The sequence below is a fragment of the Protopterus annectens genome, chromosome 8.part1, assembly GCF_019279795.1.
Source record: "Protopterus annectens isolate FY-2018-M chromosome 8.part1, PAN1.0, whole genome shotgun sequence".
Taxonomy (NCBI): domain Eukaryota; kingdom Metazoa; phylum Chordata; order Ceratodontiformes; family Protopteridae; genus Protopterus; species Protopterus annectens.
Genome location: NC_056742.1, coordinates 163,889,609 through 163,907,064, shown reverse-complemented (window position 1 = coordinate 163,907,064; position 17,456 = coordinate 163,889,609). Strand labels below are relative to the sequence as shown.

Genomic DNA, 17,456 nt, shown 5'->3' with positions numbered 1-17,456 from the left:
CTGAAGATGTACATATAATTTAGATATAATTTTACATAACTGCATACAGTAACTTTATTTTGCAAGTGCCTAAAGGATGCATAGTTTAGCTATCAAATAATTACTGTCTGCATATCCTATAGATTATAACCTGAAAGAAATACATTTTTGAAGAACAATGGAATATACAAAGATGCATATTTACTAAAGAAATTAGGAGATTCAAAGCAAAAACTCAGTAAAAGAAAAAGGGGTTGAAGCATTTTCTCCTCGGCTAATTTAGCCCCATTGAAAAATTTAAGTTCATTTGAGGTGTTTTGCACAGTGAAAAGCGACACTAAGATATTAAAAACAATTCAGACTCAGACACACTTTAGTGCATGTTCTTCCTTTTTTCATATGATGTCATAAGATGACGAGAGCGCTGTTTGCAACATATGAGCTGAGTATTTTAACGTCTGCTATTATAAGTTCAAAGTATTATTTAAACAGTGCTTTGCACTGCATGCCCTTAAAATGAATGAATGAATAAAAGCCAGTGATGCCGACTGGCGTTTTTCTCAGATGCACAAAAACGTTAGCCAGCTGAAACTGATATGGTACATCTGAAGTAGTTTCAAATTAATTAAATGCTTAACCAAAATAATTAATTACAATATATGTGCCAATCAGTTGTGCATAGGATAGGTGTACATGGTATGATGCATACTGCACATATACTTTATGTACATGAAACATAATAGGCATAACATGCTATATAGTGCATGCTTGCTATGTATATATGGTCAGTACTGGAACACAGAAGATTATAGGTTCTTTGTGTCAAAATAGATGACAATTTCAGATGACCAGAGATACAAAGATTACAAATGTTTGGATCATACAAGCCACCTTCTGTAAAATAAAAAACAAACACATTTGAAGATGTTCCCATTATGTTACAATAAAATAAGACAGGCAGCAGTTCTCTCTCTCTCAGTTTGTCTTAAAGAAAAAGACACTTGCAAAGCTAACTAGGGTTGTAGTAATGTATCACATTCTGCTATTTTCTGTTAGCAGATTAGCATATTTACTAGTATATATTTATTAGTATTAAATGGGATACAGCGAAGAAAGCGCTTAAGTTTTAATTATTTAATTATAAAGTATGTTTTAGCATAACATATGTTGTATATGCACTATGTACACACCACTCAGACTGACAAAGAGTCTTCTCTAAGAGATGTGGAGTAAAAGATACCTCCCTGCTTAAGTTTTAATAATAATGTGATACTTGACATAGAAACATATTGTGAACATACATGCATGTGTCATCTCCAGAAAATATTATATTTAAAATGTATACTGTTAAAAGAAAAAAGTTTGCAATATTCGGTTATCTATTAAAATGGATGATTTCCTAGTAAAACTCGTTTGATGATTTTACCCTCATGCCCTTGGATGCTCATACTAATCTTTTTCAGACTACTAAGAAAGGCGCCTTTTTATTATGGCTGATAGATAATCATTGGGTTACTTTCAAGTGCTATGAACACATAGGTTGATGTCTGGTAAGCTATAATATGCAAGCAGTTGTACCTTGGATGGTTTAATTAGCTCAGTCAGAGCTGCACGGGTCAGACAGTATGATAATGTTCTAGAAATGTTAAGATGTGTTACACAATATTTTAGACACACTTTTTCAAAGATAAAATAAATGAAAGGTAAAAACCTGATACTCATCATATGGTTCATTTTAGCTTAGACAAGGCCTAAATCAAAGCTATTGTGCCTCCGTATCATTAAATGAAGAACACAACAATGTGGATTAAGAAGTTCACTCCAGTGATAGAAGTTAGGTGAAAATAAACTGCTAAGGTATCTTAGATAGCAAAAAATGTCCTGAGTACATCTAAGCTGCAGTGAAAAAGAGTGAAAGGTAAAAAGAATCATGGTGTGTGTGTGTGTGCGCATATATATATATATATATATATATATATATGCACACACACACACACACACACACACACACACACACACACACACACACACACACACATCTATCTATATTATGAAGACACACCAGGAGAACCTTTAAAACCTTCCAGTAATGACAATCTATGCTCAAATTATACAAATTTACAGAAATTTGGAAAATGCTTAATATGTTTCAGAAATGGCTATCTCTGCAAAAATTATACCAATCTAGCAATATCTGTGTATACTTAACTAATTATTTTCTGAAACGAGCAAACCACACTGACCTGTTTACACCTCATAGATATCTAGGGTATAACTTTAGCTAAATGTCAGTTAACCTAAACAATAAGCCATGCATATATGCGCAATCACTTTATAATAGCAGAGATCAAATAATGAAAGAGGCATTGATTAATTCTTAATTATCTTTGTGTTTTTTAGAAACTACTAGATAGAAATAGAACTAAAATGCAATGCCAAAATGTTTGTTACTGTATAAAAACAGAAACGACTGAACATTTTTCACTACAAAAAACGTTAACTATGCTTTTATTAAGTAATGCAATTATTTATATTGATGCCAGCTTTGGTCTGCTCTACTCTATCACTTAATGTTTAGGGTCAGATATTTAGATTTATAATAGGAAGAATTCAAATGCAACTAAAATAAATGCTTAGGGTAGAATGTTGTCTATATTTCCTGGAAGCATTCTTTCAGCAGAATTAAATGGAATGCAAAAACAAATGGCTAAAGCAAAATTCTAGTTACACTTTCAATAGCAACCTGTCATCAAAATCATATCTGCTACAAAAAAATGAAAGGAAGAAGCTACAAAACTCCTTCATTCACAAAGGCTTACACATCAAATGGGTATAAGTTCTTATAATAGGGCATTTTTATGATAAATGATAGAAAAGGCCTTGTTTTAATCAAAGAAAACACAGTAAAATTGCATAACCTGGACTACTGTATGTCTACTTTAGACTAAAACAGTTAGTAAATAGAACTTGTATTTCTTTTTATATCTTCGTCCTGCACTACGAGTTTGCATTAGGCAGTTTTCCAAGACATGCTTTTATATATCTATTCTAACAATTACATTGGTACCACAGAAATCAGATGGGTAGCTCATGAAAATACTGTTGCATTATATCAGTAGTTACAAACAAGCAGACTGGATCATAGCTGCAGCAATACAAACTGCAGGCTGTCTAAATGCAAACCTTAGCAACCCTAAGATGGTCCCCATGCAGCACTTTTGACAGTTCCTTATAGCTTTGCTAGCAAGCTGTGGTACCTAACTACATACATGCTGCTGAAACTATCAACCCACAGGAGTTACAATACAATATAATAACTTTGGCACAAGTATGCCAATGTTTTAAGTTTGCAAACATTAACATTTTATGTGTATGAATCACTGTGGAACTTGAATGGTTTTCACCATCGGTGCCATCTGACATCAATAATGTCTCACACTCACTTGAGAATGAGACAGATATGACTCCATTAAAGGCAGCTGGACACTAAATGCAGTCCTGAACAATGCCAAAGTTATCCACTACTGAGATAGATAGATAGATAGATAGATAGATAGATAGATAGATAGATAGATAGATAGATAGATATAGAGATAGATAGATAGATAGGCAGACAGATTGCCATGAGAGTTCAAGTCACAGATTAAAACTGTATATTATATGAGAAGAAATACTTAAGAAATGGAGCAACTACAAAATTATCTCTACAGCTAACACAGAGTAAACATAAAATGAAGCACTTTTTTTCTGCTACACAGACATTTCATTAAAGGTTGAGGTGTTTAGATCTCATTGTAAAAGAATATGTGTTCCCTCAAGGGCAGTTCTGTAAGCACATCTCTCTGGAATATAGCGTATCACTAATTGTGCTGCACTGATAACATAAAACACACAATATAAGCCAGGGAATCCTTCTTTTTCTTAACATACAAAATATTATTAGCAGCATAGTTAGAAATAAACTATTCCATGGCACCAGTACTACACCGGAAAACTATAACACCATTCTTGTCATCAGTGCATAGTAAAACAAAACTCAGTATATGGTAACAGACTGACAGGACTGCCACTTATTTCACCTAAATTGCATGCAGATGTTTATCCAGCAAACTGCATAACAAGTAGAAACTGATCATTAAATTGCAGATGCTTATTTCTATTAAAATCTGCACTTACAAGGACACCTGCCATTTGACACAAGTGTAACACCTAGAGACTGTAGTAAGTAAAGTTGTGTGGAATATTCAGTTCTAAGTACACAAAAAGTGATATGAAACAGACACTTCTTGAACTTCAATCTCTGCAAATATTTCTCGCAAAAAAATAAAACATCTATCTATACATAAATGTATATATATATATATATATATATATATATATATATATATATATATATATATATATCAATCTTTGGACCAAACACATTAAAAATTGTAGATGTTTAGTACAGAAAATGTTGCCAGCAGACCAGCAGAGTATCGTTGATAAAGAACCAGGTTTCTTTGCAAAAATTAATAAAGAAAAAAGTGTGCTTGTAAAGAACAATACAGCTATCCATAAATATATACAGTACACAGAAAATATAAAAATATACACACCATACAACTATCTCCACAAAATCAAAGAAAAAGATTACTGAACTGTATAAAATAATGAAGATCAGGACACTCAGATAACTACATATTCCCGCATGCATATCTTCATGCATACATACACACACAAACACATTCTACGAATATAGTACTGACAAAGATGAGAATCATCGTGTCTTCAATTATAAGTCAGCATTTTTAAATCAAGAGTAGATACTTCAGTCCTAGACAAAATAATTACTTTCTATGCAGCTACTATACATATAATGGCACAAATTGCGCTTGAGGCATACAAATGCAGATTTTTGACTATCTCTTTTCTGGCACAAATGATTTAGTTTCATACTCTCTGAACTTCAGCCACATAGGTACTTGTTCTTTATAAAGTAACCAAAGCACAGCATGGTCTGGTCTCTAAACCTATTTCTGGGCAACTAGTGTGCAGTGTGTATTCCAATAAAGCATTTCCAATGAAACCTTGCTTTAGCATATAATCTTTCAGAAGTAAAGACAGAACAAGCTGTGCAAAATATTTTCAGTGTGCTCATCAAATGGCAACTTGAACAAAAACAACTAAAGGAAAGACAGAGAAAGAGACATCAGAAGTTTACCCTGAGTTTAAATATTAACCATCACTGGCAGCCCCATTGATTACTCAAATTATGGTGTAATGCTAGAGGTCAAAGGTCACCAAGTGCAGACTTGAAAAACAAAAAGGAAATGACCAAAGTTGAAGAAATGAGGACAAGGTACACATCGCTTGACAGTGTGTACAGGTCATAATAAAGCAACCATGTTTATAGATTTCACCCTCTCCTACAAAAAAACAGCCTGACCCAAAACACAGCAGCCACCGCTGCATTCGGTTTTGATCTGTGTACTCACCAATACTATGACAGAGTCTTGAAACTCATGAATTTCTTAGGATTACCTCACATTTCACTGAAGCCCGTATATACTGACATTCATATTGAACCAGCGTGCATCATTTTTTACAACAGGCGAAAGCAGAGTACCACACTGATATTTTGAGGATTCTTAGAACAGCACCCACCCATAAAAATCTCTGAATTAAATTACATTACACAAAGCAAGGCAAGTCAAATGAACAGTGACTACTTTTTTTAAAAGTTGATGTATTTCAAACTGCAGAACAATAAAAATGCAATCTCTGGTTTGGAGTTATGCTCTATATAAGTGACTTGAAGCATGCAGACTGGTAAAGGAAGATTATTTACATTTCCAGTTACTACTGGTTATAGTACATTATAATATTTTCAAATAGCCCCCCTCCCTCACAAGCCACAAGTATTAGGAAAGTGACCAATTTGTCACATACACAGCAAGTTTCTAAGAAGAGGCTTTCTTGTCCACTTAATATGGAAACCACATTAAACTACTATTAACATTATAACAATCACTAGCATTCACTAGAGTTTGTTTTAAACATTAACTACATGAACCAAAAAACTTATGAATACTGTAAATGTTTGCCTCACAGTAATAATAGACTGCTATCCCTGTATTCATAAGCACAGTTTTACTTTAAGCAAGATATAGTAATGGTGACAGAAACTGTTATTAAGAAGAGTTATGTGCCACCTGGCCAGTTTTATTCCTTATTACATTTTCTTTTGAAATTTAATTGTAATGCTACATACTTCATGACTGGCAATAAAATTGTAAGTGGGGGGAAAAAAACCTTTGTGAAACACAGAACATTGTTTAAATTTTGCAGGATCAGATACTACTGTGCAAACGTCCCCTAAAATTAAAGTGACTGTTATCTACCTCTGAGCATTTACCTAGTGATAATACCATAAGGGGACAGTTGCTGATTCTATAAAGGGTTAATTTATGCACTGAGCTAAGGACTACCAAATACAACAGAATAAAAACAACCCTGCAATTTATTGCAAATTAAATCATTTAACCAGAGACTTGAAAAAGAAACTAAGCACATACCAACATACACACTGTTAGTAACTCAATGTAAAAAATAATTTTGCACAGCAAAATATATAAAATGAAAACTAATGACATGATTTACTATTTACTGTGGTATGATTTTTATCTCCAATGATAGACTATCCATCCCTGAAAATATAGAAAATATGGAGACACATTTACTGATTATTATCATTATTATTATTAATATTATTATTATTATTGCCTTTGAAGCTATGGAGTTTTGAAGTTACAGAAAATCCAGTTCTGCACCACAATTTAAGTGTAAAAAAATCTGCATAACTTTAAAACTGTGCAGTAATGCCATCTTATAACTGCATACATTTTATTAGCGTTCTAAACACTTCTGCTATTTTTTTAATTATATGCTTGCAGGTTACATTTTAGTGCAATTCAGTCCCAAATACTTCAGTTTTGAAACAAAAACCTATACAGTTTTATAATACCCCTGTAGGACATACAGGGGTGCCTCCCCATTAATACTTTGGTTTTAAAATACAGTCAGTGGTATAAGCGAGGACTACAGATACCCAACTTATTTTAGGTTGCAAGCACATGCTGCGTAAGCTACTCGGCTTCATAACAGTCCCAGTTTTGCAATTATAGCCCCTCCCCCACTTCACAACAGTAAAGAATTTAGTGCATCAGAATTTAAAAAATCTACATCTAAAACAGAACTATCTTTTTAAGTTTGCCTATAACATTCCTTTTTATACCTTATAGCATACATTTCAATAGGGCTAACAGATATAAAAACTATTATTAAATTATGTGTGGAATCCATAGCATTCCATATAATACAGTGACCAAACATACAAGTGGGGCATCCTCTCAACAGTAAGTATAAACTGTTTTAAGAAAGAAGATTGTTTAAGTCCCAAAATTGTGGGATACCAAATCCTTTGAAAGCAACTTTCAGTGTCTGGTTTTGCCACACAAAAGGATCCAAATCCATTATGAAAAGGTACAGGGAATGCTTCAGTGCATAATGTGAATTTTACTCTTTTTTTTCTATTTTTTTTGTTTCCTTTTTTGCAAAACTTAAAAACAAGTCAAATGCAGTTTACATAGCAGATGCAAACTCAGGGAGGATCTCAGTTACACTTTTTTGCTTTCCACTCAAAAAAGTGATGAGGCAATAAAATAAATTTAATGAATGCCATGCCATTATTGTCTCCAATAAAATTCATTTCCAAGCGAAAAGAAAAAAAATTAAAATAATAATACCATACATGTCCAGCATGCAGGCCTTTTATTAATATATAATGTTTTTCATAATGTCTTCTGAAACAGTTAAAGTTCTTCTTTGCTGAACACAAAACTGCAAGCATTATAATGCATGAGATGAGTAAGGGGTACTACGACAGGTTCAATGTCATTAACATTTGGCAGAGTAAGGCCAAAGACATAAAAACTGAAGGTAGTTGTAGGCTTTGTTTTGGCAGGTTGATCGTGTGTTTTATTATTTTAAGCACGACAGTGTTGAAACACGTTTGATGAATTTAAATGGAAAGCTTGAGGCTTTGTCACACAAGCTCAGTCTTATGTGAAGAACTTAAGATGACAAAATGCATCTCAGATTTTGGGACACAGCAAACTCAAAATAAAAACTCACATGAACTAAATAAAAGTGGATGGTTGGTCTCAACGAACAAGCTTCACGTGAAGAACTTTTGTGGTGGCAAGTTGTGTCTGTTCTATAGCAAGCCCACAAAACTCATGAATAACTTAAGGTGGTATTCAGCCCCAGACCCACGAGTATCTGTTTATTTTTAAGATGTCATTCTTGGTTCTTGATCTAGCAAGCCCCAACAACACTCAAATGGAGAACGCATTAAGGAGTCAAGCCTGAACAAGGTGAGACTCACATGAAAAACTCTGGAGAGGAAGGGTTGTCGCTGCTGGAGCCGTTTTCTCTGAAGCCATTGCTGATGAGCTTTTCGTATTTTTCTTTGTAGGCGTCCCTCTCCCGGACAAGTCTTGATATTTCTTGTTTGAGGTGATCTACTTGCTGAAGGAGTTGGTTCTTCTCACTTTCCAGAACGTGTCTTTGCTGAACTCTCTTGAAACGACAAGACTGGGCATAGCCTCTGTTTTTGAGGGTTCTTCTCTTCTGTTTCAGCCGGATCACCTCTTCTTTGCTGACTCCCCTGAGTTGCCTGTTAAGCTCTCGGACAGACATAGTCACCAGCTGCTCGTCGGAAAAGCGATCATCAAAATGCAGGCTGTGGTGCTGGTGGTGTCCGACGGAAGGACTGCTATTTGCAGAGGGGATGCCGGTGCTTTGGTGGTGGCCCCCTGTGTGGTGATGGTGGTGGTGGTGGTGGGGCCCCCCGTTCTGAGCTGCGGCCGCTGCGATGACTGCGGACACGACTGCGGCTGCCGGTCCCATCTCTTCACCGCCCATCGCACCCCCTGAAGCGGCTGCATTTGCAAACTGCTGCCCTCTAGCAAAGCCGTCGAAGCTCTGGAGCTGGTGGCTGCTGTTGATCAGGGCTTCGACTGCGTCTTCGGGGCTGAATCCCAACGCTTCTGGGTTTAGCTGCTGCTGATAGCCTGTCATCCAGTAATAATCTTCCAGGTGCGCCTTCTGTTCGCTCCCCGAGCCCGGACTCGGCGCCGAAAAGCTGGGAGAAGGGGGTACTGAGCTGCAAGGAGTGCTCATCGGGGTAGAAGATAGGGATCCCCCAGCGATCAAACGGCTGCACTGGCTGATGATGCGATCGGTCTCCACCGGCTCCTTTTTCACTTCAAACTTCATCAGATCGAAGTCATTAACATATTCCATGGCTAGGGGACTAGTGGGCAGGTCGGAGTTGCTCATTGCCAGTTCTGATGCCATCCTTTTGCTGTTGACAGTCCTCCAAAGGGGCTGAAGACCAGACACCGAGCTGTTCTGATTGGAAATAGGGTGAGCCAGCTTGAATGTATATTTTTAAATCACTTTATACTTCTTTCTTTAAAAAATATTGCTAATTTCCTTTACAGAGTATGTTGCACACATGCATGAGAGTAATGGATTCACCCTTTGCTTTGCATAAGGTAGCTTCGAAAATCTGCAACTCGGGATGAATGCTCTATTTAACACTTCATGATTGTTCGTTTTATACACATGCAAATTGGACGAGGAAAGAAAAAGGAATACTGGGTAGAGTCAGTGTTGTATAGGGAAAACGGACTTGACGAAGAAATTTTAAAGGATCATCCAACAGTGAGTTTAAAAGCATTGCAGAGTTTTATAGCTACCCTGACGTCAATGTTTCAAATGGGAAATTGACTGCGACTCTGAGCCAATAGGGTGGCTCGGTCTAAACCCTAATTAGCATAATAGTATAGAAACAAGGAAACTTTTTTCAAATGTCAATCAGAGGCAATCAGCTGACTGTCAGCTGGGGCTGAAATATTTAACTCTTTCATTAATGAACACTTAGTGCTGCATGAATTGGAAGGGTGAAAGCGATATAACATTTCGGGGGGGAAGGTATTTCACCTGGCAATGAAAGAATTTGTAGTAAAGTGTTAAAGCAAAGGGCTTGGGTGTGAGGGTCAGGTTGACAGAATGCGATCGGAAAAAGAGACTCCAGCAGCCATTATGGTATTGGCACATGGTTGGGGTTGCTGTGCTCGGAAGAGTTAGACTGCAACACAGATTAGGAGTTTACAACGCTTTGAGTTGAAAAGAAACTTAAGGGATGCTTGTGTCACACTTTGATACGACCTTTTGCAACTTCACATCGACGCATATTCATGCGAATTTAGTTGAAGAGGTCCGGCATTACTTCCAAGCATAGCTTTGCTGTTTTATTTAAACGTAACCCCGTCTCTGCTAAAAAAAATGTTTTGGCAGTTACTTAAAACGTAGAGCAATTGCGAGGATTAATTGTGGGACGCATCTAAGTATCTTTAGCATGTCCCAGCTCCATAGTGAGAGCCCAGTGTACGTCCATGCATGCTGTGCTGCAGTTCCCCAAAAAAGTGAATGCATTGCTTCCCACTGTCCTCACATATGGAGCTCTGACGTTTCCAGCGTGGCATGAAGTACGGTACAACGACTGCAGCTTAGCAGCTTGGGATAGACGAAGGGAACAAGAACTACAGTCCCTCTTCATTCTCCACTGAGCAAGAAGAAATCTCAAGGCATCAAGGAGACGAAAGGTACCAGTTAAATGTTATAAAGCTTCGCTAGCGCCACCTTTTGGTGAAATGGAGTTATACTTTAACTTAATTCAATTTCTAGGAAGGGAAAAAAACATCGGAGGCTGGATCTTTGGGACGGTTAAAGAAAGTTGCACCCCCACCATCAGCAGTACACCAACATTTTTTTTACAACTGGAATCCCCCCAGAAACTTAATGAAAGAAACAGTTGCCATTAGTATGAGGAAAAATATTTGAATACACTACTAAATAGTGTGTGTATCTCTTACATCTGGTTAAGATCTCTGATGTGCTGTAGACTTTGAATTTAAATATTATGAGTACTGACACGACATGCCTGCCCAACCGTTTGACAGTCATCAGATTATACATTTTCTTAGAGCAATACCCTTAAAATTAGACACAGTTGTTCTTGCTTCCTTTTGATGTACTATGTTTCCAGCGATATTAAATACAGTGCTGTAAAGCTGTTTATCTTAAATCTTAGAAACTTGACTTCTGACACTTAAACACCAAAATGGTTCTTGAACATTGCACTCAAGTAAGCCTTTCCCTCCTCCTTCGTCATTAACAGTTTTCTTGAGGAAATGCAGAGCGGAATTAACAAGGGATGAAGAAGGGTATGAAAACTGCACACTTATTTTTTAACAAGTGAAAACCTTTGATATTCACTGATATGCTTATTACATGTTATATAATAACATGGCAAAGCTTATTTTTGCGTGTAATTCCAACACGTGTTTTGTACTTTTAAGTATTGTGTTAAGCTTGCATAATCCACCATACAAACCACTGCTCTACAGTTTATAGTCATTTGCCATGGCATTCATTTTCCAAACGCATAATGTGGCTACAAAACTGCGTTTTAATATGCAGCCGTTAAGTCACAAACGGACCCCATTACATCTTGTTCATGAACTCGATTCTGAACATTAAATAATGCTATATTTTGAAGATAAGTACTGGGTTATCTTTCCTATTTATGAAAACAGGTGTGAACTTTCACTTTGCAATTCATTATACACTTCACAACAACTAATTTTAACAGCATGTTCCTAGCAGGGCGGCCATAAATAAACTGTTTAAGTATGCTGTTACCTGTGTAAGCCTTTAATTTTCAGGACAGACAAAGGCTCGCAAAAATATGATGAAACTTCTAGTAATAATAAAATAATAGTATAATTAAATATGTCTGTATGAATACAGAAACACACAAAACAAACGTCCGTGACAATGCATAACAAGAGTAAAACATTTGGTGCGTAAGACCAGAGTAAATGTGTAGAACGTAAAAAGAAATTGGAAACAAAAACTTCTAAGAATGCACACTGAGAAACATGGGTATGTTGAAACTGAAATCAGGCTACTGCCTTATTTATTGAGTCTCCACATTGGTTTTGGTATGAAAAAGTCACCTTCAACTCATCCATCTGCATATTTCTCAGTCTTTCATTTGTTAATTGTCTATATATATATATATATATATATATATATATATATATATATATAGAGAGAGAGAGAGAGATATGGTTGTTAATTTGTGTGTGTGTGTATGTATATATATATATATATATATATATATATATATATATATATATATATGTATGTATATATATATATATATATATATATGTATATATATATGTATCTAGAGAGAGAGATGGAGTATATTCCAACAAGCAGTGGCTAGTAAGGCAGGGGGAAATTGGTCCTTACTGGGATGCTGGTATAACAGGGCATGCACACATATGGAAACTTGGCGGGCACAGAAAATCTGCACTTAAGACACACCTGTAGCAGTGGAGAACCAAGTGGCACACTGCTGTTTTCACCATGATGTACAACACAATGTCTCAAGTAGCCAAATGTTCACTGATTGTGTACTGCGCTTTCTCACTAGTATTATGAAAGTATTCTGTACAGTGTCATTGGACATTGTAGGAGACTGCCTTCTTATAGTGCAATCTTAATTAAAACATGCAACCTGCTTTATGACACATGACATTTGAAAGCTGCATACAGGTGTGCTATAGTGTGAGCTGCACAAACTGTTTCTTGGTTGAAGCATTTTTAACCCACCAACATGCAAACAGATATATAATTTTCATATATCATTTTCTGTGAAGTACTATTGTCCCATCCACAAATGGCTCTCTTATTCATACTGCAAGTACTATTGTCCCATCCACAAATGGCTCTCTTATTCATACTGCTTGCTGGGATAACTGTAGTTCCCCTGTAACCCTTTAAAAAGAAAAAAAAAATGGTATAAGAGGATGAATGAATAGATGGCTGGAGGTATTGCCAGTCACGGACTAATACTTTAAAGCTTGTTGTTTGAATCTTCTTTGCTAGAATATCCTGTGAGCCCCCACCCCCAATCAATTCCTATGTTATGTTTTGTATGACATTCTGTTATCAAGCTTGTTGCTATACTGAATAATTTTATCTCAAAAATCTGTTTTTGTTTCCAGAGAGATGCACCAACATTTATCACAGAGTCAGAGTAATGACAAAAAATTAAACTTAATGGTTCCAGGTAATATTTCTTTACTTCATCTTGTAAAACTGGAATTAGATTTTTTTAAACTGTAAATCAGTGTTCTTGCTCCTAAACTGTATAAACTGCCATATGTATTTTTATGGAAAAGGTAACATCTCCAGCTAGATGCCCTTACCCGGTGATGCCCCAGATGAGATTTATAAGGATGTTATTTGCCATCGATGCATGTCAGAATATTATAAATAGAAACATTGTGTCCACTAAAATTGACAATAGCTTAAATATACTATTGTATGCAAAACACGAAAGCAGCTTTTTTTCTGTAGGGGTAAGCCCCACTTATATTCTTACACACAACACAATTTTATACATTTGTTAATCAGGTAAGCTGACTGGAGGCAAATGTTACTTTTCAGGGGCAACCTGAGAACACTGTCTAGTTAAGTGATTTGCTCAGAGTCCCAAAGCAGACAAATGAAGGTAGAAGGAATTAAACCCTGTACATTGGGTACAAAAAGTAGTTTTAACAGGTCAGAGCTGTAAACATCTATACTAACTACTAGAACAATTATATCAACTCTGTTGATTACATCTGTGGAGAAGGGGTAAACACTGTTGAATTGAGAAATACTTTTCTGACCCCATGTGCTGTATTTTTCCACTGCTTACAATATATTCAAACTGCTCCTGCAGTTGATACCACTATAAATCTAGATCCACTTCCCTGCTATCTTCACCGACTTCTTTACAACCCAATAAACATTTAGGAAACCAAAACAAAACAATGATAGCCAAAACACCAACATTCACAATTACTATAGTTTGGCATTACTGGTACGAGCTTTGGGAAAGGAAAAAAATGAAACAATAAATAAAAATACGTGTCCCAATTGACTAATGTGTGCAGGAAATCAGTCTTTTCTGGGGTTTTTTCTAAGTACTATGTTAGGCTCCCTTAATGCACCTGTAGAAAGGACATCATGAAAACAATGATTAGTAGAAAACAATGGTTTAATGTCTACTAATAAATAATTTAATCATAACCAAAGTAACTGTTTTATGTAGCCGTCAGGACTCCAGCCTTTTAGATATGAACTTACCCTCATATGGATCTAGTTCAGAGGATGCGTACCACCAACTCTACCACATTGCCAGATTGTTACAAAGTAGACAAAGAGATTCTGACTGGGACAGTTTAACGTATAAAGAGTGCTTGAAAACTGTAGCTTGATTGTTTTATTTCTTTTACAGTTATGTAAGCTAGACTAGACTGCTTGGGCCCTTCTCTAGTTATGACCTAGTTGCAGAAAAAGATTTTACAGTATGATATGAAGATGTAATTTAATGTAGAAGATTTAGCTTGTAGTACAAAGACAGAATAGGCATAAACTTTATACAGAATCTTTAATACTATTAAAGACACAAAAAATATATTTTCCATATGTAAACCTGCTGTATCTAAAAATACATAACTGGGAGAGGTGGATTTTATTACCATACCACTGTGTTTGCATTCTTTACATATTACATTTAAAATTAGGAAACTTGTTGTCTATATTACTGTGGGAATATTTATAAATTTTTACATGACATAAAGGTATGCGGTTTCACTGGATTATAAATAGATCAATTACATATGTGGGAGAAAGTCATAGTCTGGAAGCCCTGACTATATTTCTTGTGTTTAGCATGTGTATTGGTAAAGACATGCAGGTAGATGGACATATTTCCTAATGGTTTAATGGACTGAAACAGTCGTAGCACAACAAATTACAAATGGTAGTGTGAACATAAGAGGGGAGGAAAAAAGGTAATATTTTTTTAAAGGAATACAAGGGAAAAGGGTGACAAGATATTATTATTAATGGATGGGAGGATGTCATTATTAATTTGGTTTATGCACCTTTTAAAGGTAACTATTTTTACACCTCATTGCATAGTAAGTGTTTGATAGCAGTACAGTACTGTAGCAATTACTAAACATGATATTATAAATATTTAGAACAATTCAAGAAACGGACAGGTTCAGAAAACACTGACATTCTAAAAAAACTGTTTAAGTATTGGCATTAGTAAAATACTCAGAGGTTTCATAACCTGTAGGGAAAATGTGGGTATAAATTATTCCATTTATCATTATTATGCTTAAAAGACCTCCATAGAACTTCAGTAATATTGAAACACAGATTATTAATTCTCTTTAAAAGAATAGTAAAAAATATGTTGTATAATATTTTTCTATATGTAGTGTCTATTTTGCTGTCATCTGTTTGTAGCTACTTTTATACCTAACAGCTTATGGTTCACATGTTGGTACAATACTTTGAAGTAATGTATAATCCAGTGAAAAAGGAAATGGAACATGCATCATGTGACCGTTTTGCATTCTTAGTTTGTATGTGTTTTTTGTCATGTAGTCCATCAGATGTTATGATTTTTGAACTTGGATTAATAATTGTGAAATCTCTAGGAATGTTTCATTGATAATAAGTATCTTTAGCACAGTAGTCATTAGCTTGCTAGTGTTTTTAAAACAACTAAAGGTGTCAATTTTCTTCCTCTTTTCCAGAATAAACTAAGTTGTCATCAATATGAATCGGATTATAGAATGCCTGGTTTCTGCATATTAAAAAATCAAGGAAAATATTTCCATTACTAATGGCATGTTCATTTAGTATGATCCTCAAACCATTAGACTCCCAGTTCTGTATAACCACTGTTCATTTTATTCATACTTTTGAATTAATTTCAAGAAAATAATATAACTCAAGTATGACTGCTCAATACAAAAGCAATTGAAATCAAAGAAATTAATATTATTTTGTGATATAATGTTGTAATAAATCCATCCATCCAAAACCACTATTCTCATTTTTGCATATGTGGTTGGGGTGTCACTTCATCAGTGACAATCATCTAGAGCCAAGGTTTACACCTCTGGGTGTCTAGTCAGCCACTGTACATCCTCCACATTATGCATACACTCACGTGGCCAATTCAGAATGTCCAGTCTACCCACTGCACGTCTTTGGAATGTGGGGGGAAAACAGAGCACTTGGAGGAAACCCACATGAACACAGGTAGGACTTGCAGACTTCACATAAAAGGCATCTCAGCTGAGAATCAAACTAGGGTACTTCTTGCTGTGTAGCAACAATGCTACCCACTGTGCCACTTTGCTGCCCCAGTATTAATAAAATGAATGTACACATTTACAGTAGTTACCTACAACTGTTAAGAAATTGTAGTCTATGGTCTTCAGTTTACCAGTAAGTCCTTTATTTCTTTTGCTTGCTTTGGAACATAAAATAGAGTTATTGGTTCTGTGGTAAAGGATTCTTAAATGTAATTGATCTCTGATATGCAGGATATAGGCACGACTGTATATATAGATTTGTTTATTACAGTAGAAGGAGAAAGTGAACTAGACCAGAAAAACAACACAACATAAAATGTTTAATAAAACACCCACATGAGTGGGATTAGGAAAATGTGACTGATAGTGATATAGTAAGAGACAGAAGGTATTGTTAATGTTTTGTTTAGAATATTCTTGGATTGTCTTGTCTACATTATGAAAGTGTAAATATGTTGTTGAGAGCTTCTGACTGCAAACAACTGCCAGAGAATTGGATATATGTACTGTGCATGAGTTGTACATAATGTTAAATTCATATTTCTGCTTATAATAAAAACATTAATGAAAAAGAAAACTTTTCCATCATTTATTCATTGAGTTAACAAACTTTCCACTTTTAAACATCATTATATTGGAAAAGAACTACACATAACATTTTATGAAACCTGTGCAAACTAATTACCCAAAATTGAGAACTCAAGGAAGATCCAACAGTGCCTCTAACTGCCTGGTTTAGTGAATTGCAAGAGGTTCAGATTCTAGATGATTGGACAAGGGTAGCTTTGGTACCCCTTCAGAAGAACCAAGGGAACAGCGAATGAAAAGAATGGCTTCTTTTTGATCTCCGTTAAGTGCACTGTTAAATGGAAGCCAGCAGTGTAATGAAATGGAGTCAACATGGTGTCACATTGGGAAGGTCACACCAAACAATTCAAAAGGTATTGTTAGGATAACTTTGGCAGCATAGTAAAAGGAGGTGCAGACATGGACTCTTTCATGTTCATTATGGAGCAGTAAGCCATTTACACACTTTATAATGGTCATAAGGAGGTCTAATACATAAAACAGTAGTTTGACTAAAGACCAGAGATGTTCAGGTTAATTGCAAAATGGTTACCA

General features: G+C 35.5%; 1 protein-coding gene and 1 long non-coding RNA gene across 2 annotated transcripts; one reads left to right on the top strand and one right to left on the bottom strand.

Moving 5' to 3' along the window:
- Positions 1-5,687: 5,687 nt before the first annotated feature.
- On the bottom strand, positions 5,688-9,764 carry MAF (MAF bZIP transcription factor). Its single transcript, XM_044081804.1, has one exon. It carries the CDS (start codon positions 9,379-9,381, stop codon positions 8,404-8,406), a length of 978 nt encoding a protein of 325 aa, XP_043937739.1. The 5' UTR covers positions 9,382-9,764; the 3' UTR covers positions 5,688-8,403.
- Positions 9,765-10,702: 938 nt separating this feature from the next.
- Positions 10,703-16,911, top strand: LOC122810268. Its single transcript, XR_006366072.1, has 3 exons — positions 10,703-11,315; positions 13,170-13,234; positions 15,768-16,911. It is a non-coding gene; the product is annotated as an uncharacterized LOC122810268 (long non-coding RNA).
- Positions 16,912-17,456: the final 545 nt, after the last annotated feature.

Bases quoted from the DNA above. Each gene is read 5' to 3' on its own strand.
- MAF (XM_044081804.1), bottom strand. From the start codon at position 9,381: ATGGCATCAGAACTGGCAATGAGCAACTCCGACCTGCCCACTAGTCCC.